Raw genomic sequence first — 26,037 nt, 5'->3', positions numbered from 1 at the left:
TTGCTTTGCGAAAACCTCCCGTCTGCCATTTGTCAGAGGAGACTTGAGAAATAAGCAGTGAAATTAAAATCGTCTTCTGGGCCTAAACAACAGGCAGCTTAAAGGATAAAATTATCATTCTGGAGAGTAGAGGGATCTAACAGATATCTGACTTAGCCTTAGACCTTGAGAGCAGTTAGCAGTTCCACTCCAGGCTGGTGGTGACTGAGTCATGATCAACTGTTGGGGTGGCTGTTGTGAAATGAATCAATGGTAGCCATGTTACACAATCCACTCCAGTGAGACATAAAGCCTACGAGAAGCTATTCCTTCAGGATGAATAAGAGTTTGGAATAATTGGAGATCCTTTTCTTACAGAGCAGAGCCACCAATTTAAAACACTTAGATTGGCAAAGAGGCTGGGGGGCAGAGGATTTGTAGTATAGTATTAAAAAGCTGGAGAACAGTCATAAGGTTTTAAGAATAGCAGATGTCAGCTACCTGCTGCTCCTGAAGAACAGGGAGAAAAGCATCCTTTAATGATGGTGGAAGGGGTGGCAATGTAGTTGTCTTCCTCATTGTACAGGTTTTCAAGCCTGAGTACGCCTTTGCGGCCTTTCAGAAGATGCCAGGTTCTGTTAAGCTTCTTGCAAGGACTGTGAGTGTCAACAGATGCCTCACATGGTTCACATCACCAAACCATGGGCTTCTGCTGGATAGACCCTATTGATATGCAGGGAGCGTTGTATGCTGGGGCTGCTATACTGCACCTTTCACCAGCACTGTATTGTAAATGTGTCAATACAGTAGAAATGAGTAGAGAGTTGCCTTACAGTTCTCTAACACTAATGTTTCCAAGGTAACGCAAAGCACCATAAGGGCTGACAAAGCAAACCATTAAATACTCTTATCGTCACCAGAAGCAGGACAGCCCAACTGTTGATTACAGGACAAATGGGGATCAAAGAGGTCTGTTTCTAAAACAGCTTTTTGTGTGCCAGTTGTTTAGATTATCTAAACAGTTACTGGCAAGAGATTTTGGTGTTTAGCTGTTGCAAGTTCAGGTTTTTGGCCATTATTTAGCACAATTCTTCTACAATGCTCCATGGGTTTTGCTGAGAGCAAGAATGCATAATACCTAGCTGTGAGGCATGTAGAGAAGACTCGCATGTTTGCGTGCTGGTACTTGTGAAAATGTATGTTTCTTTCTCTGAACATTCTGATTCAGCAGCTTGAAATATCAAAAAATAGAATTTTCACAATTAACACTTGTAATATTGCCTTTTAGAGACTGGTGTCAGTAAAGCAGCCCCAGAACATTCTCTTGCTCTGTCTGCATATAGTAGCCTGGAAATCACTCAGAATCGTGGAAAACTCCATGTTTTGAAGGAGAGTGGATGAGATCTAGAAGACAGAAGAGATTCTCCATCGTTTAAATATCCTGTTATTGGGCTTTAAAATAGTCCAGTGGTGTTACAGCATTTTTGTAGTGTAACTGTTTTACTTTGTGGAGCATATTATGGAGTGATATTCCACCCCTGTGTTTCTGTTACAGGGGATGTTAGTTCTTTTGTTTGTTTAAATTAGTTACTTTTTAACTTTTTATAGCTTTAGTGTGGTGAAGGTACTTTATAGTGTGGTTAAGGTGCTTCAGGCTACACAAGTTCAGAATTCTTTCTAACTGGAAACAAGAAAAAAGCAGAGGGGAGGGAGAGGAGGAACCTATTATACATGTGTGTTCTTCAGGACTGACTCTTTTCTTTTTTCCTTCTGTACAGTTGAACAGGCAAAATGGACTTCTCTAAGCTACCCAAAATCCGTGATGAGGACAGGGAGGCTTTTGTTGGCTATGTCCATGGAGTCTCAGGACCTGGTAGGTATTATTTTATAAAGGAAATCATAGGTTCTGTTTCATCTAGTGTCTTGTTAATCTTGTTTGCTTGGAGGTGGAGAACTAGAGCTCTGGGTGAGGCTTTTTCTCTTTCTTTTTTTGTGTAAATGTGAACGCTGTGTGCAAGACTGATATTATAATATAAAAGACGTAATAAATTCTGTCCTAAAGCAGTTAGACCTCGCGTATGCCCTGCTGAAATCTAACTCAAAACAGTAGGAGGTTTCGGGCCCAAAACATGCTGTAAAACAGTCTTCATCTGTTGAAAGGTAATTTATGTGTCCTAAGATATACATCACTTTTATGCAAAATAAAATATCAAAGTAGTGTTTCCTTAAAAGCTTTGTAGATACACCACTCTAGATACAAGGGTATGTATTGCCTTTAGCAGGCATCTTGGCTTGATCTATGCATGGAGATAGTTTGTTATGTGAGCATCCGGATGCTACAAGGTAAACAGCAGTTTGAGTGACTTGAAAATGTTGGTCCCCAACCACAGGTTTACGTAACTACCACGTATCAGGTGAACTTTTGCCATTTTTCTTGTGTGTTTTAATTTAGTCAGATGGTAATGTGGCCCAGCTAACTGAAAGGGAGAAGTGCCTGGGTAACTTGTCTGTCAAAGTTCACCACCTCTCTAAATCCCTAAACATTTGCCATCTGTCAAGACGGATAAGAGAAATTACAGCATGAATTGTCTGTGAACTACTGTGTTCTGATAGTGTCCTCTTACTGAGCATAAAGGAACAGTGTGAAAAGCGTAGGGAAACTTTTCTTTTGGCTTTTAAGCTAGGAATACCAGGATTTGTGGCAGCCAAGTTATCCTTTTTGTGAAATCAAGAACGCGCTTCTGGTTTGGGTAAATACCAAGCTTATGCTGTGCCATTCTTGCTAACTTCTGCTGACTAAATTTCCTGAGCTACAGGAAAAATATTCGCCTATGTGCCTGTCTTTTACAGTGGTCACAGCATGCAACATGGCAGGTGCTGCTATGTACGAGCTGGTACGAGTAGGCCACAGTGAACTGGTGGGGGAGATTATCCGACTGGAAGGTGATTTGGCAACTGTCCAGGTGTATGAAGAAACATGTATCCTTTTCACTGATCCATCTGGGCGTGCCAAACTCTGCAGTCCAGAACATGGTGGTGATTAGGGTGAAGATGATGAAGAAAGCTGACTGGGACCAGCGTTTGGTACTTACGATGCTGGCAGGCAGCAACATCTGTTCTGCACATCTTTTGTAGATTCTGGTGGTTTTGACGTAAATCTTATCTTGCTTGGCTGTGTACCAAGGAGACTTTTTTTTTAGTTTTTATTTTAAGTGGAAATCAAATAATGTGTACCTTAGAATTTAAGTTCATTTTAATTTAAATATTACAGTTCTTTGTTAAGGAAGTTGTTTGACAAATGTCAACCATAAATGGCAAAACTACCAAGCAGTAATCGTTGCATTTTTTCTTTGCTTTTGAAAACTATGCTTGTATAACACTTAAATAGAAAATGTAAAGTGGGCAGGATGCCTTCCTCTGGGTATAGTATTTTGCCAGATGTCATAGATTACATTTTTGCTTCTGCAGTGTGCTTTACAGAATCTTGGTCCAGCTAGGGCGCAGCATGTATTCTAAAATCTAGTTAACTTTAAATATATTTTCTGTTACACATATGTGAGAGAATGTCAGAGAAGAAGTCATAAAACTTGAAGCCAGACCTTTTTTCTTCTCATATTCTTTTAAATTTAAGAGTTGGCTCTGTGAATCTATAGAGGCTAGGAAAAAGCCTGTGCTGGCTCCCAGAGCTTTGTTCAGGGTAGCTGGATGGTAAACTGATGACTAGCTCCTGTCCGTACCTAATAATTTGTCATTTAAGATGGCATCATCGTTGTAATATCTAGTAGCCTTCCATCAGTACGTGGAACAAATTTGAGTATAGTTTACTTTTAGGTTCCTAAGAGATGAGAGGGCTCTGTCATAGGGCTCTCTGAAGTCAATTTGCATTTAATCTCTTGAGTCTTGCATAGGGTTTGGGAGGTTTCGTTTGTATTCTAGCAGGGCCTTTTGCCAAGCTGCTGGCCCTTTGCAGAGAATTCTTTTTTCATCTTTGGAGCTTAGATAGTGTGTAGACTGGACAACTTGATATCAGAGAGGAGGGAAATAATGCTGGTCTTGGACAAACTCCCTTTAAAAATAGACTGCTGTCAAAAAGACCGTGCAAGGTTCAAGGTCAAAATAGTTATGCTGTCTAACAAAATCTGAAGCGAAAAATTTTGTATTTCATAACATTGTCTGTCTTTAACAATCAAACCTGTTTTCTACGTTTGAAGATTTAAGAAATGCCTGACATTTTGTCATCCTGCTGCCTGGCACTACAGTAAACTCATCGATATAGTTGACTTGAACTAATGATGATAAAGCAGAATACTTACCCCTACTTTGCCTCTCTGGAGGATGCGCAACTTTGTTGCTTTAGCCGTTCCAGCTTGAGTTCAGTATAAAGTATACATGCTTCTCAAATGATGATGCATAATACAGTCATAAAAATATTACCTTAAAGTCAGGTGGTTTAAGAGCATGATGTTGTTGATGTGGTGCCTTCTGCTGCCTTTCTTTCCCTTTCTCTGGATGGATTTTTCCTCAGCAAATCTTTAGCTGGTGTCTCTGTAGGAGATCCTGTACTCCGTACTGGCAAACCCCTGTCAGTGGAGCTAGGGCCTGGCATTATGGGAGCTATTTTTGATGGTATCCAGAGGCCTCTCTCAGACATCAGCACTCTGACCAAAAGTATCTATATCCCTAGAGGTGTCAACGTGTCAGCTTTGAGCCGGGATGTCAAATGGGACTTCACACCTTCCAAAAATCTGCGGGTAGGTTCTGACAAGCCTCTCATCTCCTCTTGCTCCTCTACCCCCAGAGCTTGGAGCTGGAGCAGAATGCCAGTGACTGCTGGGAGTTATGGTTAATGCTGTATTAAGTTTGTGAAGGGGTAGTATGGGATGGTAGCAGTGTATGAGAGTGAGGACTGCCTAGGAATTGCCAAAACTTCTTTAGTGTGGCTTACTGTGTGTTGCTGCTGCATATGAGAAACTTGCAAAGTTTTAACGTATTTGCAAAACCATAAAGAAGCGAGTGGAATTGCACTAAGCATTAGCAGGAGCAGGTGTTACCTCAGCAAAAAGAATGACTACAGCACACATTTCGCAAATGGTAAAGATAGCCTTAGAGCTGGAAAGTGTTATGACTTTAGCCCTTGGCGGCATCTTTTTTCCAACCTTGCAGGTTAGCATATGCTATCCTTTTTCTACTTAACACATTTAGCTGGGAGGTATAAAAGGAACGAGGAAAATTCCTTGCATCAGTCAGTAATTGCTACTGTCTGAGCCTTGAAAGATGTCTGAACCCAGATAGTATTGCTAGCAATGTGCTGTTAGTGTAATGAGTTATGTAAATGGGCTACTGTGCTGTAACAGTGCATTTATAAAGGGAATAATCACAGTGCTAGACTTAATAGCTATAGTTATTTTATACAGTTCTTTGTCAAGGTTCTTTTAAAAAAGTGGAGTTCTCACTTATAACTAATAGACCTGTTCTGTTTTTAGGTTGGCAGCCATATCACTGGTGGAGATATTTATGGTGTGGTGAATGAAAACTCCCTTATCAAACACAAAATCATGCTGCCCCCACGAAACAGGGGTACAGTTACATACATTGCTCCGCCAGGAAACTATGACACTTCAGTAAGTTTTCCAAACAGCAGTTGCTGATATATTCCATGTCTCTTTCATAAGGCTGATGTGATTTTTCCTGTTCTGCATGATGCCAACTAGAAAGTGTTTCATGCAACAAGATGTCTGAGTTAATGATCACTTCTGCTACCCTGCCTGCAGGGATTACATGATTATCTTGTGCAGTTACTTTTTGTGTATATGGCTTCCCAATGGCACTCCAGTACGCCATGTTTGCAAACCTCTGTGGATCCCCAGATCCCCTACGGTATCTTATGAATATGTAAAATTCAGTTGCTCTTCAAAAGCATATTTTTAGTTCAAGCTTCATCTTCCACTATTTTTCCCCAGTAGCATTGTAAATATGGGAAAGAGCCTTCCTTCAGGAGGGGATGATAGTGTGTTGAGGTTCTGAGAAATCTGTGGTGATATGAAAGACCTAGCTGTGCCAAGTAGTGGAGATGAGAATTTTCATGCTGGTCCAGTGCAGCTGTTTGCTTACTTCAGATGCTGTCTGTTAGGATGTTGTCTTAGAGCTGGAGTTTGAAGGTGTGAAGGAGAAGTTCACTATGGTCCAGATCTGGCCTGTACGTCAAGTCCGTCCTGTTACTGAGAAGTTACCAGCCAATCATCCTTTATTAACTGGCCAACGGGTCCTGGATGCCCTCTTCCCGTAAGTACTACCTTTTATTTTCTAGTATGTAAGAAATATCTCTTTTGATGGGGAAGCGGAGGGAGGAGACATTAACATTTTTTTTTAAGGGCAGACAGGCCCCAAGCTTTCACTACGTATCACAGCATAATCTGAAAAAAATTTTTAGCTGAATTCCTCATATTTCTGTATTTGACAGGAGGACCTACTAGTGGAAAAAGGAAGAGAAATTTAACAAGACATTTCTAGTGTGTTAATCTAGAAAATAATGGACAAGCATAAACTCAACATAATCATGCTAAATCTACAGAAAGGCTAGAACCTTCAAGCTTGATACCTCCATTTGAACATATAAGTAGGATCCCTTTCCATGGTCTTGAGGATGTATAGTTCTCAATGACTTTGAGGTCACTACTTATAAAAACTGTTGCACTTAACTGTAACACAAAATGCTCATTTAAGCAGCTAATTTTCAAGACATTGAATTAGTAATTTTGGTCCTAAGATATTGCGCTGCTTATTCTTATAATGCACAGCTAAGTGCAGTTGTTCTTTTCTTAGCATTTGCATTCCATGAGTGCTTCCAGCTGTGAAAACTGCTGTGTTTCAAGCCTGGAAGTCTAGCAGTTGTACCAGCTTAACTCATGTACTTCAAGGGCCGTAGAAGAAATGGATATTTATTCCCTCAGTCTTTTGGTTTAGTGAAATACCTCTTTGCTTCTCACCCAGAACACTGAATGTGACTCCTGTCACTCTGCTTTTAATTAGTGAGTTTTATTGGAAAACATAGTCTATGATGGGAGAGAGCTGTTCTTGAGTTCCTTGCAAATCAGAGTCCTTCTTCTTTTCTCAGGTGTGTACAAGGGGGTACAACAGCGATTCCGGGGGCATTTGGTTGTGGGAAGACTGTGATTTCGCAGTCTCTCTCAAAATACTCCAACAGTGATGTCATCATTTATGTAGGCTGTGGAGAACGAGGAAATGAAATGTCTGAAGTACTGAGAGATTTCCCTGAGGTTAGTATGGAGAATTCATGGAGAGTAAACCTTCTTGGGAGGACTCGCTATTGTACTAGTATTGTAACTAAATGACGTATCGTATTGGTAGTGTGGCTTGAAATGATCTTCTTGCCTCCCTGCTGTAAGTTCTGGCTGTAGTAGCAGAAATCCCTTGTGGCGTGTTCAAGAGTGATTTCAGTTGCCTCTCACTAAATGTCAGGGCTAGTTTTTGGGTGTACCTTCTAACTTGTTTAAAATAAAGCCAAAACGAGTGCGAGGGTGTAATTTAACACAGTTATAAGCACCTTACCTTTCACTGGTAATGTCTCTAACTTTTCTAACTTAACCATGCATAGCAAATGCAGCATCTGTATTTACAGGGTGCAGGGTGGTGATACAAACAGTTACCAGATATTAGTTCAACATGTTAGGCTTTGCAATACCTGCTGTTCAGGTGCTTGTGAGGTTTTACCTGGGTTATGTTTGTGGTTTTATGTCCAGTTGTCAAAGACAAACTCGGATTGGTGTAGGTTAGGAAAAAAAGCTCTCTGATTCCTAACGGACCTATGACAGGCGGCTAAGATTTTTTGCTCTTCCAGCCTAGTAAGCTGAGAGAGGATAATATACTTCCTGATGCAGTGGATTTATCATTACTCATTTGAATGGGATCGATAGGGATATGCCAGTTGCAGAAGCTGAGATGAGGGTGAGGCATGTACGTTAAAGAGTTAAGCTCTGTGCAATTTGGAAGGCAAACCAGCATAATATCCTGAAATCTTGAATCTAGTCTCTGCGCTTGGTAGAGTGTCCTGATAGAAGACAAGTAATGTAGTAAAAAAACCAAACAACAAAAAATAAACAAAATACCTTGCTACTGTTACCTTTTTTTTTATTTTTCTTGTATTTTAGTTAACAATGGAAGTTGATGGCAAGGTAGAAAGCATCATGAAGAGAACAGCTCTAGTAGCAAATACCTCCAACATGCCTGTGGCTGCCAGAGAAGCCTCTATCTATACTGGTAAGACTTACAGGAGGCTGAAAAATGCTGTGTGAGCAGAGCAAGCCATCATGCTCTCGTATTTTCCGTTCCTGAGATGGTCAGTACCAAGAAATCTGCTTAGTTTCAGAAGTCAACCCTTTCGGGCTTTGCCTGCACAAAGTCCTAGTATCTTAATTGAATTTGGCATGCTTGTATAGAATTATGATTTCCAAACACTGAGTAAATTTTGCTTAGAAGGTGAACTTACTGCACCAGCTCTCATGTAGTTTTTCTCCATGTGTTAATTATGTAAGCCTTTGTGAATATTTTTTTGCTGACAAGTACAGTCGCTTAATGGGCAGGAATAGTACTCTCTGAGTTGGCAGGCTTGTCTTCTTTCCTTTGCAGTCTTTAAAAATTTTTGTTTTTTTTAAATTCTTTTTTATGGTAAGTTGTCAGATAACTAAGATAAAACATGACCTTTTCTCACTGTTGTATTCTGGTTGTTTGAAAAGGGAAGGAGACATTTTACAGTAAGAAGAGGCTTTGTTTGTAGTTTCAGTGAGGCAGAGAATAGCATCAGTGACATTGCCGTGTCTCTTCAAAGAAATACACAGGGATGTAAGATGAGCCTGAGTGGATCATAAGCAAAAATGGTGAGAGTGAGAAGAAATAAACAAAAAAAGACAGCAAGGTCATGGTCTAACGGGAAGAAAGTGTAACTTCCAGTGTCTATTTCCATCAAAATGTAAACTTAAATAATTTGGCTTATTTGCAACTCAGTGACAACATACAAGCATAGAATTCCTTGCTGAACTGTATCCTGCAGCATGCTGTTGTCTTTGTTCTAGGAATCACGCTGTCCGAGTATTTCCGGGACATGGGCTACCATGTCAGTATGATGGCAGACTCTACTTCCCGATGGGCTGAGGCCCTCAGAGAAATTTCAGGGCGACTGGCTGAAATGCCAGCTGGTGAGTGGTCTTTTCTCAGTCTGGTCTTGTTAAATACACCCTTTACACTCTGAGCCTTTGACTCAATTTCTGTGTCTTGGTTTGCAGACAGCGGTTATCCAGCCTACCTTGGTGCCCGTCTAGCCTCTTTCTACGAGCGAGCTGGCAGAGTGAAGTGTCTGGGAAATCCTGAAAGGGAAGGCAGTGTCAGCATTGTTGGAGCGTGAGTGTTGCATTTCTTTGCGTTGGCTGTCGTTCTTCCTCTGTGTTTTTGTATGTCAAAGTACCTATTTTTCAGACAAAAAGAAAGTCTTGTCACTCTGTGCAGCTGCAGAACTAAAAACATGTGAATGAGTAGGTAGATATGTAGTCTCTGTTCACCCAGAACTACTGCTAAATTGTGCGTGGGGGCAGAAAGAATGAATGTGGACAGGTAGTTCTGTGAGGTGTGGAATCACAGTCACTTGCAGCAATTGGAGTAAATGGCTCAGGGAAGAATGTGGCTAGAGCTGTCACTGAAAACTTCATCAAACCATGCTCAGAGTGGGAGAGAAGGGGCAGTTAGAGCAGCAGTGTGTGCACTCGGGGGCATAATGAATCGTGATTCTCATGCTTAAATAGAAAAGAATTACAGGGAGCAGCATATCTAAAGCTGTGATGGGCTATGAAAAGCATGTGGTCCCCAGACATTCTTCTAGGCTATATTGATTTGTATGTCATACTGTGGGTAAAGTGAATTTCCCCTCCGACACGTTTTCAGGAGAGCCTCTATTATCTGCAAGAACACCTGGAGTCCATTCTTTGTTCTGCTTAATTCTGCTCTCCACAACATGCATACACAAACACACTGTGTTTTTTAGGTTGGAAGATTATTTTTTTATCTCTGGGAAGGCATGTGTGAAGGCGTTAAGCCCAAATGAAGTTGAAGTAGTTATTGTATAGGTACATATCGGAAATAATTTCAAATTGGAATATTGTTTTCTATAAAATAATCATTGCACTGTGTTTCATGATGTCCTATCAGCACACTTGCTGAATCTGTTCCACCCAAGATAAGTTTGATAAGCCAAGCCAGAGTTACTACCTGGAGCTAAAATGACTGAAATCGTACCTGGATAGTGTCAATCAGTCACTGATATAACTATTTCTCACGGTATGCTTGATATTACACCTGTGTGGGTATGCGTCAAACACTTTCTGCAGTGGAAGCTTGCAATCTGTTACTTGAAATTGTGTTGACTTTTCTGGTTTCTGTGATCATGGAGCTGTGCAGTCATATGTTTGGTACCTCAGTTTAAATTGTGAAAGCAATTCTGATAACTTTTCCTTATCTTTTCCTGCTCAGTGTCTCTCCCCCAGGTGGCGACTTCTCTGATCCTGTCACATCTGCTACTCTGGGCATTGTTCAGGTACGTCCCACAACGTTGCAGCTCTTCTATCTACTTTGTTAAACTCAAAATTATTGTGTTTCAGTGCATTTGTGCCAGCGGCTGGTGTGTGATAGCTTTGATTTGACACAGGCAGCTTTGTAGAGTGCTTTGGAAAATATTCCAACAGTGTAAAAGGTGACCTTATGAGATGGTCTCTGAACTGATGTGTTTGAGATCCCTTTGGAAGAGGGAGCAAAAGTAGCAGTTCTTCCAACACTGATTGCTCAGGAATATCTGTGTACTTCCTGATTGCTGCCCATTGAGCTTCACTTCAAATGTGGCTGGTCTCAGCTCAGATGGAAGGTGAACCACTCTCAATAGGTACATTGAAACCACGAAAAAATCCTCAGAGCAGCTGACTGGGAGAAGAATGTCCTGCAACTGATTGCAGCCCTGTTTTGGTAAAAGGAGTTACATCTAATAGGGCTCCACTTAATTAGACTCCAGTATTGTCTTTATTACAGCTAATTTCTCCTTCATGAGGAGTCTCAAGCTGAGTAAGTCTGAACTCAGCTTAAAAGATGCATCATTTTTTGAGAAGTGTATTTGAAAGTCACTGTTATGGTTAACATAAGGAAGGCTTTCTTTTTCTCTCTGAAGCTTTCATTTGTGATAACTTTTGCCATGCTGCACTTGCTCAAAATTACTTTCTTTATTGGTTTGTTTGGTTTTTTTAATTGCCTTCTATTATTTTGGTTCACTTTTGATTTGGGACACTGGTTGATCGTTCTGGCTTCTGACAGGTTTTCTGGGGCCTGGATAAGAAGCTGGCACAACGCAAGCACTTTCCCTCTGTCAACTGGCTGATCAGTTACAGCAAATACACGCGTGCCCTGGATGAGTACTACGACAAGCATTTTACAGAGTTTGTCCCTCTCAGGACAAAAGCCAAAGAGATCCTACAGGAGGAAGAGGACCTTGCAGAGATAGTGCAGCTTGTGGGGAAGGTGAGTAACCAGCTGCGATGAAATCTGATGTCAATGAGCCATCCTCCATTGCCTTACTGCTAGCACAGGCTTTTGACCATGTCATAGACCAGACTTGATGGATATTGCATTATGCAAAAAAGGCAAATGGTCACTGGGAGACGTTCAGACTCTCCTGCCTCTAACCGTGCATTATTCCAACTTTCTTACATGTTGTTTGACTTTTAATGACAGATACTTTTTTAGATTTGATAAACGTTAGCTTGATGCTACTTTTCTCATGTGAATTGGATTGCGGGGCATCTAATGCTGTAGTTAAGAAACTTGTTTCTTCAGTGTTCTGGTCTTGCTGAAATGCCCTTAGTTGCAACCTACAGTAGTACTCCATTGGAAGTATCTTTCTAAGAGAAATGATGCAAACTGATCTTTACTGTTAAAGTCATCTGAAGGGTTATAGTTTATTAGAAACCATGTTGCCAGCCGCAGAACAGAGGTGTTGGCATTTACAAGCTGGCCTGTAGAAACAGAAGTGATGTCTGCTTTTTCTAAAAATTGGTGATTACCTGGTTTCTCTATGGAAACCTGTGACATGACGTACAGCTCCATTTTACAAGCGTTCTTTAATTTCCTTCATTCACTTCACTGTTTGGGAGAGAAAGCTGAACTTGGACAGGAAAATTTCCCTTGAGAGCTGTCAAAAGGGACCCAGTGAAAACTCTTGTGTGTCAGCTCAGCACTGTAAAGATGATAATTGACAGGTGCCTAGCACGTACTTTACAGTAACTTAATCCCATGATGTTCGGATGAGCTATGCTGATTTACAAGGTGGTGGTAGTGTGCGGTAACATGTATTAACTACAGTTATTTGCAGAAAGTTTGGTCCTGGTGCTCTCCCTATTCAGTAATGTTCTAGCCCAACAGAGATGGGGCCTTTCACCAGATCTTGACTAGCAGAGCTCTCCTCTCTAGATGTGTCTTCAAAGAAAAGGAGGTGTGATCTTAGGGTCCTCTGCAGTTTTCTGTTTACAGAAACATGTTCTAAAAGACTAGGTTACAGAGCAGGGTAGAATCAATTCCTTGATGTGGAAAGAATTTTGATAAGCCAGTGCTTGTAACTAGGCATTATTCCCATGATAGAAGTACTGGAAATGGTGATCTTGTTCTCAAAGATTGTTATCTTTAAGAGTTGCTTTCAGTCTGGGCATGGCTAACAACTGCAACAAATCTTTAGAAAGGGGAAATTGTGGAAAAACAATCAGATGCTTTTTATTTTCTTTTTAGCTCTGAATTCTGTTAGTCTCCTCGCGAAGGAATGTCCAAATGTCCTGTCTAGAAAGCAAGCTGGAGTACTTACAACTCAGTCTTCTCTACCTTCTTTGTCCTTTGCTAAAAGGGGCAAAGTGACCTGTGGTGCCAACAGCAGGGTTGTGGCTGTCCTGCAGAGTATGACAGGCATTGTCATCAACTCCTTTACTTTTTTTGAATGCCAGACAGGGAAAGCTCATTGGTAGTTGTGGAGGCTAGTATCAAATTCTTAAGATTACTTATTGATCTACCATGCTAAGATCTAGTTTTTCTTCCATGGACATAAGGATTGAGGAAGGTAAAAATGAATTTACCTCTTTATGTAGGAAGGTGATATTTCAATGTACCTCGTAGCAGAGCCATATGCGTTTTCTGTATCTGGTGGCTTTTCCATTATCTTAAAGTAAACTTCCTTTCCATTGTTTATTGTCAGATAGATTTGAAGTAGACTTATTGACTGTTTGACCCATCTTAATCTGGCTATGAATTAAATTGGCTCTTCTATAGCAGGGAGTGAGAAATACCCAAAAGACAGAATTCTGCTGAAAGCTATCTTAAGAGGGTGGAAAGAAAACAGGTGCTGAAAGATAATGGTTCTTGGCCAGGACATACCACGCTCTCGTGGACTTGAGTACTAAACTAACAGCATACCTTACTTTTCTAGGCTTCCTTGGCAGAAACAGATAAAATTACCTTGGAGGTTGCCAAGCTGATAAAAGATGACTTCTTGCAACAGAATGGTTATACGCCTTATGACAGGTGAGCTCTGACTGGCCACTCTGCCCTCTTGGTCCTGTGGAGTCTGGATTTAGACAGCTATTTAACTTGGAAATCAGGCAACGCAGAAATTAGTTGTACTCACCATAAACAAATGGAAGAACTGTGCTTAGGTAGGCCGTCGAACAGTGCATTCACGTTGTCTTACCCAAGGCATGCAGACCTTTTCCAAATGCAGTCACACCCTTTGAGTTTCTCAGGCCCTCATCTATTGTTCAGTTAGCCAATATTTCTGCAATAGTATGTCCTCCTGTCCTCCTTAGGAGGAGGAGGAGGAGAGGACCGCTTTATTTTCACAGTCAACACCCAAAGTTTTCCTGTTTATTCTAGCAGTGCATGGGGGACTGCAAGAATCTGCTTTCAGTTACTGTTGCATGGTTCTTGAGTAAGTTTGATCCATCAAAAAAACTTACTGGATCTTTTCCCTAGATAGAGATTATTATCCCTGTCTGCTTTGCTTCTTTCCATGCTATCCTTGTGTTTTAACAGCCTGACAGAGGGGCTTTTTATAGTTGATCTCACTTCCCAGCCCGGGTAGATCAGGAGGTCTTCAAATACTTCATCGCTAAAAGCGTAGATGTACATCATTCTGTAACGGTGTACTAATTGGGTTACTAGGGCAGGTTTGCTTGTATGCAGAAGGGAAGCACAAGGAAGTAGCATAATGTAGTGTATAAATAATAATGAGGTACCTTCCATGGCAATCATCTACCCATTAAAAATGGAGCTTTTTATGTGTGGAGTGCTTTTCTCATAGAAACACTCCCCTTCCTGTGAGCAAAGAAAGTTGCAGAGCTGTCAGGTCATCCCAGGCTGCTTGGAGAAGCCTGCTCCCATGATGGACAAAACAGGAAGGAGGAATTCCGTTGGCTGCTCTGGTGTTTTCCCTTTCTCATTAGTATTGGCACAGACTGAAATGTGAGACTTGTGCAGCGGTGGTTCCTGTTCTCTCCTGTTTTGCCTAGTGTTCAGGTGCTGTTTCAGAAACCTTACTTCAGGATAATTCTCTCAGCCTATTTAAAAAAGTGGGACATATTAGAGGCAGTCTCTCTCCTTTGACAGCATGTGTCAAAAATCCCTGGAGTAAAGCAGGCTAGCACTCTCTTTCAGGTGAAAATTCAGAGTTGTTGTGAAGGCAGGAGCAAAGGCTTGTCCTGTTAACTGTTCCAAACACCTGACAGATCCTTTTGTGTTCCATCAGGTTCTGCCCTTTCTATAAAACAGTGGGAATGCTTTCCAATATGATTGCATTTTATGACATGGCACGCCGTGCTGTAGAAACCACAGCCCAGAGTGACAATAAGATCACGTGGTCCATCATCCGAGAGAACATGAGCGAAATCCTCTACAGACTTACCTCCATGAAATTCAAGGTATGTTTGTAAGGAACTGGGTTGCACCTGCTTTTTGTGAGCTTCCAGCGCCTCTGAAAGGCTGTTACTCAAAGGTGGTCGTCAGTTGCCTTAGATAAAGGTCTATGAACAGAGACTTTTTGCAATCACTTTGAATACGCTCAAGAACTGGGTCATCAGGAATGGTCAGCACAGAAATCTAGTTGGGTGGTGCTGGCTGCAGAGCCTCAGCCACCCCACCTTCCATGGTGTCTTTTATAACACACATTCATGGTAATTGTACAAACACCTTTCCTGTTTGTTTTGGGTTTTTTGTGATAAAATTCTGTAAAAAATTGTAACATGTTCTAAAGAGACTATTAGCAGATAAAAGCAGCCTAAAGTTGAAATCCAGGAATGTGCTAAAAAGTGAATGGTAGAAATGTTGATCAAGCTCTATTAAATAGAAATTAAGGAAAGAAATCCTGCAGTAATATGAAGCCAAACGGCTTCAGGGCCTAAGGCAGGTGACTAGGAGGAGAGGAAGGGAGGAGTAACTTCCACATGGGCTAAAGAGAAAACAAGTGGCTTGGAGCACCTGCTCTGTGTAACTTCAGTAGCCATCTTTTTAGGGTACAGCTTTTCTAAAACTCATCCAGAGCGTGCTGGTGTAGCAGGTACTGGTAGGACAGTAACCTGTGATGCTGGCTGATGCTAAAGTGGCTAAGGTATGTTCTCTATGAAGTATAATGCTTACTCTATTATAACTCTTACAAACCGATATTGCAAATCTTTCAAGAACAAGTACCATAAGATAAAATTATGTTTAAAATCAGGTGTTCTGGTGTGCCGATGTGTCATGTTCCTGCAGGCCTGTTTCTGCAGTAAGCAGATCCCTGGTATATATTTTCAAAGCATCAAGAACATAACAAGATATGCTTGGTGGGACATGAGCTTCTTTGCGAGCTGGTTATCTAGAGATAGGAGAAGTAATACACTTTTTACAAACCTTGGCCACCAGAAGACATCTGGCATACAGCAGAGCAGTGGACAGCATAGCTGAAAAGGGAATCCAGAGGGTGAATACATGTTAAGTGGAGCCGGCCCTCTAATACAGTAACAGTTATGAAAGGAAAATTTTATTTCCTGAGTAACAGTCTAAAAGGCAAGAGAATTTGAATGCCGGGCTTCCTGCGGTCTGTGTTCTTTGGAGAGACAATGAAGGAGTAGTGCATCCACACATGTAAGGTTTGGATGCAGTTCACTGTCCTCTGTGTTTCCCAAGAGCTGCAGTGACCCAGAGGAACGTAGTGCTGAGAGGGGAATGATGAAGACATTGAACGGGTTTCACAGCCTGGCAGTTAATGCTTCTTGCAGGGAAGGCCTTGCAGCCTCAGAACAAAACTGATTGTTACATTTTTTGCCCCTTCATGAAAAGTATTCTGAGAAAATTAAGCTCTACAAAGATGTTCTTGATCGTGATTCCACCATAAGATTTTAATGGGAACCAAGCAACCTCCAAGTGATGGCAAAGTGACTCTTGCACTTATAGGGGATGCACCCCAAAAAGTATAGTAGAGCAATTCCGAGTCATAAAGATCCTTACTCCATTTGGTTTGGAGACAGGAGCTGGTATTAATCACTGCAGATCTTGAATCACACAGCGTCAAATAAGACCCTCAGTATTACTAAATTCTCTTCAATTTGCTTCAAGTTGCTTTTCAATAAAGTAAGCACTGCTTACAAAAAAGCCGGTTTCTCTGTCCAGTGTCCATTCTGCCGGCTCACTGCACATGGAAAGAGGATGAGATTTAAATCTTGTGGCCATTGGTGAGACAGACAAGAGGCGGAGATGGAGCTATAGTGCCTGCTCTGCAGTTAGCAAGTGTTAATCCCAAGGTAGAGAAATTAAAATCACAGCACTGGCAAAGCAGGGTTGGCTTAAGTAGCTGAGGCTTTTCCCAATGGATTCGGTCATCTGTGGTGTTGTCTTTCAGGACCCTGTCAAAGATGGTGAAACAAAAATCAAGGCGGACTATGCTCAGCTGTTTGAGGATATGCAGAATGCGTTTCGCAGTCTGGAAGACTAGACTCGACCTCTGTGACCACTCCAGTTTGTCCTCTCGATTCCTCATCTCAACTCCTCTGCTTCCCTACCTTACAAGAATGATGCAACAGTACTTGAGTTGATAAATAGCCCTGTGTTTTCCCTGTTCATACTCGGAGAGTGTCCTTACAAAACATTCCTCTTAGTTTGTGTTTGGCATTGCTTTGTGTGTCTGAAATGGTGAGTGATGTGTGAATGGGCCTGACTGAGTGAGGAAATGCTGTTGTACACTTCTAGGGTGGGAAAAATTTCACCTTGCCTCTCCCAGCTCTCTTGGTAACCTTTCTTTCACCTTGGGATGTAACCAGTTGAGCTGTACCGGCAGAGGAGGTGTAGATCTTAATGCAGTCACGCGGTACGTTCTGAGCTGGCAGTGGTGAGGGCATTTACATCTGGCACTTTGCTTAGTGACTATCATGATGTAGAGCTCCCTTTTCTCAAGCAGAATTCTTGACCGTGTTCTGTTGACGTGTTGATACAACCAAAAATTCTTCACTACTCCATCCCTTCTGCAACCCTCAGCCCAGTCTGTTGGTATTGAAATGGGGTAGTTCTGGATCTCCCCAGGAAGGGATTAACTAGAAGGTGAGCACGTGCAAGCAGCCAGTATACTTTTGTACACTGGAGAAACAGAATTTTATTTTCCTACTTAATACAGGTAGGACTGTTGGCATCAGCTAAAATCAAAGCCATAGGTGCTCAGCTTCCAGCAGAATTTTACCTTCTTTGCCTCCCACTCACCCCCTAAAATTCCTTGACACTCAGCTGCTTTAGTTTGTGAAGCTTGTGACCACTGCCGTGTACTGCAGGACAAGTTACAGTGATGCCACGTGTGCGGACCAGGAACACAGTCCTTCCTCAGTGGTGCTCTGTCTGCCAGCGCCATTGCCTCCCGGGGCAATGCCCAGGTCATGCTAAGGAAAGGAAAGCGTGTTCTTAACCTTCCTCCGCCACCTGTGCTCACCTGGCCTGTCTGGCGGTGGCACAGAAGGTCCCCAGTTCTCGTGAAAGAGGAATGTATGATGCTACACTTCTGGGGGCGGGGGATGACGAGGGGGAAGGTTGGCGAGTACAAAATGTATTTAATCCTGCCTTGTTGATTACAGCGCAAGAGCAACCAGTGACTCTTGTCTTCTGCTCTGTGCTCTGGAAGCACCCCGTAAAGCAGCCAAAACTGCTGTGTCTTGGGCTTGTTTATTGGCAAAACTAGTATGAGATGAGGAATGAGCGTAGAGCCACCTTTGTGTCAAACCCTGGGAGCCCAGCACTCGTACCAGTGCTGCAGACTGAGAGAGAAAAATGCTGGCACCCTCTCCAGCCTCTCCCTCTTGCTTGTGTGAGGTGGGATCCTGTGCTGCTTTGCTGTGCAGCACTCTGTGCCCAGCTGGGTTCCAGCTGACATCTACTGCTTCCGTAAGGTCATGTGGGTGGGTGACACGGTGGCAGTGGTGAGGTGCTATATAGGTGTTCATTCCGCATGGGAAGTATTTCCACTGGCTGCCAGCTTTGAACAGTAGCGATGCACAAGGGATCTTGCGCTACGGACCAAATGCTGCCACTTCCATTATGGTGTCAACTTGCTGTTTGTCAGGGACAGCCCAGCTGAAACTTAAAGGGATTAACTATTTTTAGTTCTCCCAAAAGGAGCTGCTTCTCCAGCTGATATTCTGGTAGTGAATGGTTAAGTTTACAGCTCACTAAACTTTCAGTGTATGCTGCTTATTTTACCAATGAGCATGTGTGAATGACTAGTCACCATCCAAGCCCTTGCTGGATTCCTCATCATTCGTACCCTTCACCACTGTACTATGTAGCATTTCATGCTAGAAACCGGATGTTCTTATCTCTTTAAATAGAGGATGTTATAAACTTTACAGAAGATGTCTAAGATAATGCAGTTCTAATATTTATTGTGCTGTACCTGGCCCTTGAAGTGTGACCAGTTCAAACAGTTTCATATATATTTTTGTCTCTTTTTTTTGTTTTGTGTCTGTTTTCAGTGTTGAGATTCTGATGTTCACTGTGTCCTGCAAGTCTTCCCTCCACAGCTGTGGGAGGAATGAAACAATGGGCAGAACCCCGCCACCTACTTTATCTTGTATATTTCATAATGTATGTTGCTGGAAATAGTGTTAAAAAAAAATTTAAAAAAATATGTTGAAGTCAATGAGAATAAAATGGATTTAAAGTAAGTCTTTCTGTCCTGTTTTCTTCTGTCAAACCAAGCTTGTGCCACAGTGGTATACACAGCAAGCTGTGTTTCCTTAAAATCTTACATCATTTTAAGGATTTCTTTAAACTGTTAAGCAGCAATGTGGGAGGGACATTTTCTACTTACTGCTATTTATTACCTCAGTTCTCCCATTCCAGTACAGCTTGCATCATCTCCTCAGATAATACAATGAAAGGAAGAGTTGTAGTGTAGAGGGGCAGAGATTTTTAAGACTGCTTTTATTGTAATACAAGGCTGAACTTGCCTTTCACTGCTAGTAGCTGCCATATGCATGCTAACGCAACAATTGTAATTGTACCATTTTATGGCACTTCGCTAAGCCTTAAAATATTTCCCTTCTGTGTACCTCATGTTGTAGAATACACCTCCTAAAATCTCAGCTGCGCGCTTCAGACAAACTGATTATAATTTCTGGATGGGGAGATAAGCAGCACTGCGGGGCACAGCCCGAAAGTAACATGTTAGCAATCCTTTTAAATAAGGGGTTGAGACCTTCTGTAAATAGCAACAGATGAAGTGAGAATGTACTAAAAGACCTCACATCCATGCATTTTTTTTTACATATTTGACCACTGTATAACACCTCTTTGAAGGAAGTGTTTGCCATTTTATATATATTAGAGATACAGAAAGCTCAAATAGAGCAGATGTTCAAGTAATTCCATTGCATTACAAAGGGGTGGAAGTCACAAGCTCACTCCTGGCAACCACAGGCCAGCCAGCAGTTCTCTGTGGACGTTAAGAAACCCATCGAGGGAAGGGATGAGTTCAGGTTTTGGCAGCTTGAAAGTTACCAACTGGCAGCATCCTCACTTCATCCACGCGACTTTTATGGATCTGGAAGGCAGGTGTCACCCAGCGGCCACAGGAACACTGCTCACCCCGCCAGCTGAAGGAGCCCAGCTTCGACGTGCATTTGGGACACAGAAGCTGCAAGAAAAAATACACAGAATGGTTCAGGTTGGAAGAGGCCTTAAAGATCATCTAGTTCCAGCCCCCCTGCCATGGGCAGGGACACCTCCCACTAGACCAGGCTGCTCAAAGCCCCATCCAGCCTGGCCTTGAACACCTCCAGGGATGGGGCATCCACAGCTTCTCTGGGCAACCTGTTCCAGCGCCTCACCACCCTCACAGTAAAGAATTTCTTCCTAATATCTAATCTAAATCTACCCTTGTGGCCCACTCTAAGGTGCACGCAGATATAGGTCTATTTAAAATGTGCTTCTATAGTACATTAAATTGTGGCAATCTGCACTGAGCCAGCTCCTTCCCTTGTAATGCTTCACAGAAGGTAAATGGGCTGAAAAACAGGCAAAAAAGTAAACTGGCATGGCTGTTTAGCCCTGGGGTGTAGTAGGCAGCTGTGCTGGCAGAAAGGAGGGGGTGGAAATGCAGCTGCTCGGACCTGGGGTGGTTCCAGGACAGTTTTGACAGTCTCCAGAAAGCCTCAATCAGCCTGAGACTACAACAGGTTTTGTAAGTCCCACAAAAACTCTCTGTTGTACTAAAACCAAACAGCAGATACACCCTGGCTAGTGGTCTCAGTCCAACAAGATCAGCAGCGCATTTCCTTATAAAAGGATATTTAAAAATTTGTTCATAAGCTGCAAAATTCATGCCAGGAAGGTCGGGAGACCTAGTTCCTTGTCTGGGAGCTTTCACCTCAGAGAACAGAAACATTTTGTTCTGCCTTTGCAAAAAAAAAAAAAAAAAACCCAACAAACAAACAACAAAAAAAATGGAAAAAATAAAGCGCGTGCTCCCCTTCACCTGTCCTTCCATTACTCCGAGCAACGCTGGCTCCATCCACTGCACGGGCTCGGTGAAGTAAGAGGTACACTTTTCACGGCCATCACCACAAAGCTGCACAGAGTCCGTTATCCTCTTGTGGGCAAAGGCTGTGGGTCCGCTTCCTTCCGTGTGGGACAAAATGCTGGAACTACGGAATAGAGCACGCCTGCCCTCCATGACAGAGGGGGGAAAAAAGAAGTTAAATACTTGGGTTTTTTAACTGGGGAAACCTACAAACAATAGAAAATAGCTGCCCCACAGCTGTATGCTGTCTCTTATATCGACGACTTTTTAAGCAGCTCCTACCTACTAATACTTCAAATCTATGTTCATATACTTGAAGAAACCTACACCTATGAAATGGCAGGATTATTGAGTTTCACTTTAAGTAATCCATAAAAGGTAGTCACAATGTAGTAAACCCCCAAAGTCTTCAAGAAGTTTCTTCTGGAGAAACTGTTTGTCAAAAACAAATGAGAAGCTATGGTTTCAGAGCAAGCAACTTCACAGAGCCAAGCAGAATTATGCCTGCGTATACAACGCGGCAGGTAAAGCTGCACGAGTGCTGCACAACTTCAAGGAACATGAAGTTTTGTATTTCATAAGGCACTTCTATTGGTCTAATTTTTTGTGGCGTACACTGTATGGAAACTTAAGCTTCACCCCTGTCCTGAAAATAATGACGTGCCCATTGGTTTACACGGGCTATTTTTCTCTTAAGTTGATTTCAAAAGGACATTTTATGGAGAAATATAAAAGATCCAGTACCTGCATTTCCTGCACCTGTAGAGAACCTCTGTGTTTGGATTTTGACATATACTGGTTGGATCAACAGCAAAGACTTCTCGGGGCAAGTCCTGAAGTTCTGCAGAGCAATCAGTACAAAGTTGCGAATCAGATCAACACAGTCACGCTGCATTTCTGTGGGGCAAGACAGCGCTGCGCCTCTGCCCTAGTCATGGCATGCAAAAGCCACCTTCTTCGCATTCGTTTGTCCGCTCACCAATTCCATTAGATAAGTTAAAAATGAAAGAGCCTCATCCCACCACACCTAAGATTGGGATTCACTTAATGCAGAGAACTGAGATACAGACTTTGGCCTTAGCAACGGTAGAACAGTTGTATTTTGCTTTATATTCTTCCTTAAAGAGAAAGTAAAGGCAGAGGAGGAGCTACAACAGTTCTGCCAATCCTTTACTGCACACCATACAGAAAGTCAGCTTATGAATGCGAACTGCTAAGGAGAATGACATGTAAATGGAGAGCACACTGTCATGCGGAATATGCAACACTGAAATCTTGCAAAAAAGCTGTGGATTGTCATTTTATTATAAAATTACACATATGCACACATATCTACTACAACCTTTTGCAAATTGGAGTATGAAAGTTTTCTTCGTATCTTCATTTCAGCTTTATCTCAGCTTTGCATTTGTTTTTTTTTTGTTTTTTTTTTTAATTTTGTTGACTTCTTTTTAGAGGATGTTAAGTTTGCCTAGCCAGGTACGTAAAAATCAAGAAACATATCAAATTGGCCTTTACCGTTTCTGCATTTTGCTAAAGAAAACAGTTCCTAATGGATCTTATTTCTCAGGCATGTCTCAAAGACACTTTTTTCCCCACCGATGGAAATTCTGGGGGGAAATTCTGGAAAAGCTGGAATTCTTTAGGGCCCACACGGCGTGAATGCTTGCCTCGCCAACTCAAGGCTTGGGCTGCTTTGAGGGCAACACTCAAAAGTCAACCACCTCTGGCATAGAATCATAGAATGATTTGGGTTGGAAGGGACCTTAAAGATCATCTAGTTCCAACCCCCCCTGCCATGGGCAGGGACACCTCCCAGTAGACCAGGCTGCTCAAAGCCCCATCCAGCCTGGCCTTGAACACTTCCAGGGATGGGGCATCCACAGCTTCCCTGGGCAACCTCTTCCAGTGTCTCACCACTCTGCCAGTAAAGAATTTCTTCCTAATATGTAAACTAAATCTCCCTTCTTTCAATTTAAAACCATTAACCCCTCATCCTATCGCTTCACTTCCTAATAAAGACTTTGTCCCCATCTCTCCTGTAGGCCCCCTTCAGGTACTGGAAGGCTGATATAAGGTCTCCCCGGATCCTGCTCTTCTCCAGGCTGAACAATCCCAACTCTCTCAGCCTGTCTTCACATGAGAGGTGCTCCAGCCCTCTTCTGATCATTTTTGTGGCCCTCCTCTGGGCCCGTTTCAACAGGTCCATGTCCTTCTTATGTTGGGGGCTCCAGAGCTGGACGCAGTGTTCCAGGTGGGGTCTCACCAGAGCACAGTAGAGGGACAGAATCACCTCCCTTGACCTGCTGGCCATGCTTCTTTTGATGCAGCCCAGGATGTGGACTGGCCTTCTGGGCTGCAAGTGCACATTGCCTGCTCACATTGAGTTTCTTACCCACCGACACCCCCAAGTCCTTCTCCTCAGGGCTGCTCTCAAGCCATTCTCCGCCCAACCTGTATTTGTGCCTGGGATTGCCATGACCCAGGTGCAGGACATGGCCTGCTGTGTTCATTTCAGGATAGACCGGTCCCACCGGGACCACCTGGCAGGCCGTCCCAAGCTTCACTCCGAGGACCCGGTGCCTTGGCCAGGGCCAAGCTCGAAGCCCCCCCACCCACCCCGCCACTCACCGGGGTACCTCTCCGTCAGCATCTCCAGCCGGTACCGCTTGTAGAAGGGGCTGCTGCTGTCCACGGCGCAGCCCATGGCCTCGTACAGCTTCAGCTGCCCCTGGAAACCCGGGTTCACCCTGCGGGGAAAGGGGGGTGAGAGGAGAGCGGGGCTGAGGGGGCGGGGAGCGGGGGCCGGGGGACCCACTCGGCGTCGTGTTTGGCGGCCCTGACGGCGGCGTAGGCCTCCTCCCAGCCGAGTCCCTCCGTCTTCATGAGGTAGGCGGTCACCACGGCCACGCTGCGGCTCACCCCGGCATGGCTGCAAGGACAGGACAGGACAGGACAGCCCGGCCGTCAGCAGCGCCGCCCGGGGAGGAGGGGCGGCCAGCCGACCCCCGGCCCCCGCAGCCCCCGCCCTCACCAGCGGACGAGAGCGGCTCCGCCGCCCGCCCGCGCCGCGGCGATGAAGGCTGCGCAGTCGTCCAGGCGGCTCAGCAGGTCGGCGCCGGGCTCGTCCCGCAGCCGGACGTGCATGGCCCGCACCCCCGGCACCGCCGGCGGCTCCTCCGCATCCACCGTCAGCACCGCCACCACCCCCGCCGCTGCCAGTGACTCCGGGGACGAGCACGACTCCGCGCCCCCCACGTAAAGCCCCGGCAACACCAGCACCATCCCGCCGCCCCGGCAACCCGCAGCCACCGACATGGCGGCGGACGGAGCACCGCCCCCAAGATGGCGGGGCGGGGGCCGCCACTCCCAAGATGGCGGCGGGCCTCGCCCCACGGCAAGGCTGTTGCCATGGGGACGCCGCGTTGTCGCCGGGCGGTGACACGCCGGGCCTCCCCGGCCCCGCCAGCAGGGGCCAGCCGGGAGCCGCCTGGAGAGGGCGGCAGGGCCGGTGCCGCTCGTAGCGGGGGACAGGGGGTGTCACCCGTGGGCCGCCCCGCCGGGTCTGCAGCGATGGCGGCTGTGGAAGGCCCCGCTGGGAGCCGTCGCAGGCCGGCGGCCTTGGCGGGTGTGAGACACTTGGGAACTGCTGTCAGGGCACTACTTTTTTTTTTTTTCCCCTTGCCAGTATTTAAGTTATAATTTCCATAATAATCCTCGTAGGTCTGTGAGTACTGGCACGGTTCTCTCCTCCCCACGTCCACAAGTGTCTGTCTCATCTCGTCCTTTTTCAAATCGAGGGGTCTCCCTGTCCTGCCTCCTTACAAACACTAGAAAACAAATACATGTCACTCAAGAATCCCCCAATATGTTATTAAAATCCCATTATTTTTAAATTAATCTTGTGGTTTCGAGGCTCCCATTTGTGACTGTTTGTGTGGCTTGCATTGGCAATTTTTTTATTTTTTTTTTTACTTTGCAGATGAGGTAGAAACGGCTCTCTGACACTCTCAGAGTGGTTTTCTAGTGACTGGATTCTTCTGCGTGCAGTCAGTGGGCTGCTCTTTCAGTAGCTGTGTCTGGAGTTTGCTCCGGTGCAACCTCCAGTGGGGGTAAGAACAGATGCAGATAGCTCCTCTAAGCACCTCAGAAAGACCCAACGTCCGAGCTTCTGATTCCCATTTCTGCTGTCCTTACTCCTCAGAGTAGTCCTGTCATGCCAGTGGCAAGCGTGGTGTGGAAAGGAGACCTAGAAAAGCAGTTACCTGGGAAGCCTGGAGAAGCCACACCGTGATTCAGATTGGTGGTTGTGAATTGGAGATTGGAGATTAAAACCAAGCAGCAGGAGCCTTCCCTTACCATGCTATCCCTGGCTGCTTTATAGGATGGTCAGGGTGAGCCAGATTCTCCATCTGAGCCTTGAGGAAATCAAGCACACGGAAATGCTGCTGGGAAATGCATCAGCTTGCTGCTGTCACGCGACCACATCCACGTAAGTGGGAGCACAGTCGGCACGCAGAAGAAACCTGACAGCGGTTAGCCTTAACTCTTTCTAGATGGTGGCGTCTCACTCAGGAATCAACCTGCGAGCACCTTTTTAATGTCACCGATTTTGCATCCCTGTGAACCTTTTTTGTTACCCATGTTATGAACCGGTTACACTTCCCATTGCAATTTAAACTGGAAGCCAGACCAAATAACTCCTTACTGGCTTTATTTGAAACATCTGAACAGGCTCTTGCTGCTGAAAATCAAATGTCTGGCCCAGCTTGAAAACTGCCCCATTCCTCTGTTTTATAGTAGCTCTCATGCAACGAGTAGATTTTGAACTGCAAAACAGGGACTGTAACTAAATCCAGATTTTTATTCCAATCTCTTACCATTAACTGAGCTATGACTTGCATTCAGCACTGAAATCCAATGCAGCATAAACAAGAAGCATC

General features: G+C 44.0%; 2 protein-coding genes across 3 annotated transcripts in view; one reads left to right on the top strand and one right to left on the bottom strand.

Moving 5' to 3' along the window:
- The window catches only part of ATP6V1A (ATPase H+ transporting V1 subunit A), a 30,497-nt gene extending 11,259 nt beyond the window's left edge, over positions 1–19,238 (top strand). For both annotated transcript variants that reach the window (XM_074593399.1, XM_074593400.1), the window contains exons 2-15: positions 1,758–1,852; positions 2,830–2,958; positions 4,516–4,730; positions 5,463–5,600; positions 6,110–6,261; positions 7,094–7,256; positions 8,148–8,256; positions 9,069–9,191; positions 9,279–9,393; positions 10,516–10,579; positions 11,344–11,547; positions 13,496–13,590; positions 14,810–14,981; positions 16,937–19,238. In XM_074593399.1, coding sequence (XP_074449500.1) covers positions 1,771–1,852; positions 2,830–2,958; positions 4,516–4,730; positions 5,463–5,600; positions 6,110–6,261; positions 7,094–7,256; positions 8,148–8,256; positions 9,069–9,191; positions 9,279–9,393; positions 10,516–10,579; positions 11,344–11,547; positions 13,496–13,590; positions 14,810–14,981; positions 16,937–17,029 — 1,854 coding nt within the window. In that variant the 5' untranslated portion in view covers positions 1,758–1,770 and the 3' untranslated portion in view covers positions 17,030–19,238. The remainder of the gene's footprint in view (positions 1–1,757; positions 1,853–2,829; positions 2,959–4,515; positions 4,731–5,462; positions 5,601–6,109; positions 6,262–7,093; positions 7,257–8,147; positions 8,257–9,068; positions 9,192–9,278; positions 9,394–10,515; positions 10,580–11,343; positions 11,548–13,495; positions 13,591–14,809; positions 14,982–16,936) is intronic.
- A 627-nt stretch (positions 19,239–19,865) lies between these two features.
- On the bottom strand, positions 19,866–24,534 carry DUSP12 (dual specificity phosphatase 12). The gene is made up of 6 exons (XM_074593402.1): positions 24,129–24,534; positions 23,913–24,026; positions 23,726–23,844; positions 21,839–21,935; positions 21,050–21,236; positions 19,866–20,209 (listed from the first exon to the last, which is right to left on the bottom strand). Exons 1-6 carry the CDS (start codon positions 24,410–24,412, stop codon positions 20,048–20,050), a joined length of 963 nt encoding a protein of 320 aa, XP_074449503.1. The 5' UTR covers positions 24,413–24,534; the 3' UTR covers positions 19,866–20,047.
- Between the last annotated feature and the right edge of the window lie 1,503 nt (positions 24,535–26,037).

Source organism: Larus michahellis, chromosome 1 (genome assembly GCF_964199755.1).
Source record: "Larus michahellis chromosome 1, bLarMic1.1, whole genome shotgun sequence".
Taxonomy (NCBI): Eukaryota; Metazoa; Chordata; class Aves; order Charadriiformes; family Laridae; genus Larus; species Larus michahellis.
Note: the sequence above shows the minus strand (reverse complement) of the source record. Positions and strands in the feature narration are given on the sequence as shown.

Coding starts and splice junctions, on each gene's coding strand:
- DUSP12 (XM_074593402.1), bottom strand. CDS start 24,412: ATGTCGGTGGCTGCGGGTTGCCGGGGCGGCGGGATGGTGCTGGTGTTG. Junction 23,845..23,912: donor GCCGCCAAACACGACGCCGA/GTGGGTCCCCCG, acceptor CTTTCCCCGCAG/GGTGAACCCGGGTTTCCAGG. Junction 21,237..21,838: donor TACAGGTGCAGGAAATGCAG/GTACTGGATCTT, acceptor CATGGAGGGCAG/GCGTGCTCTATTCCGTAGTT.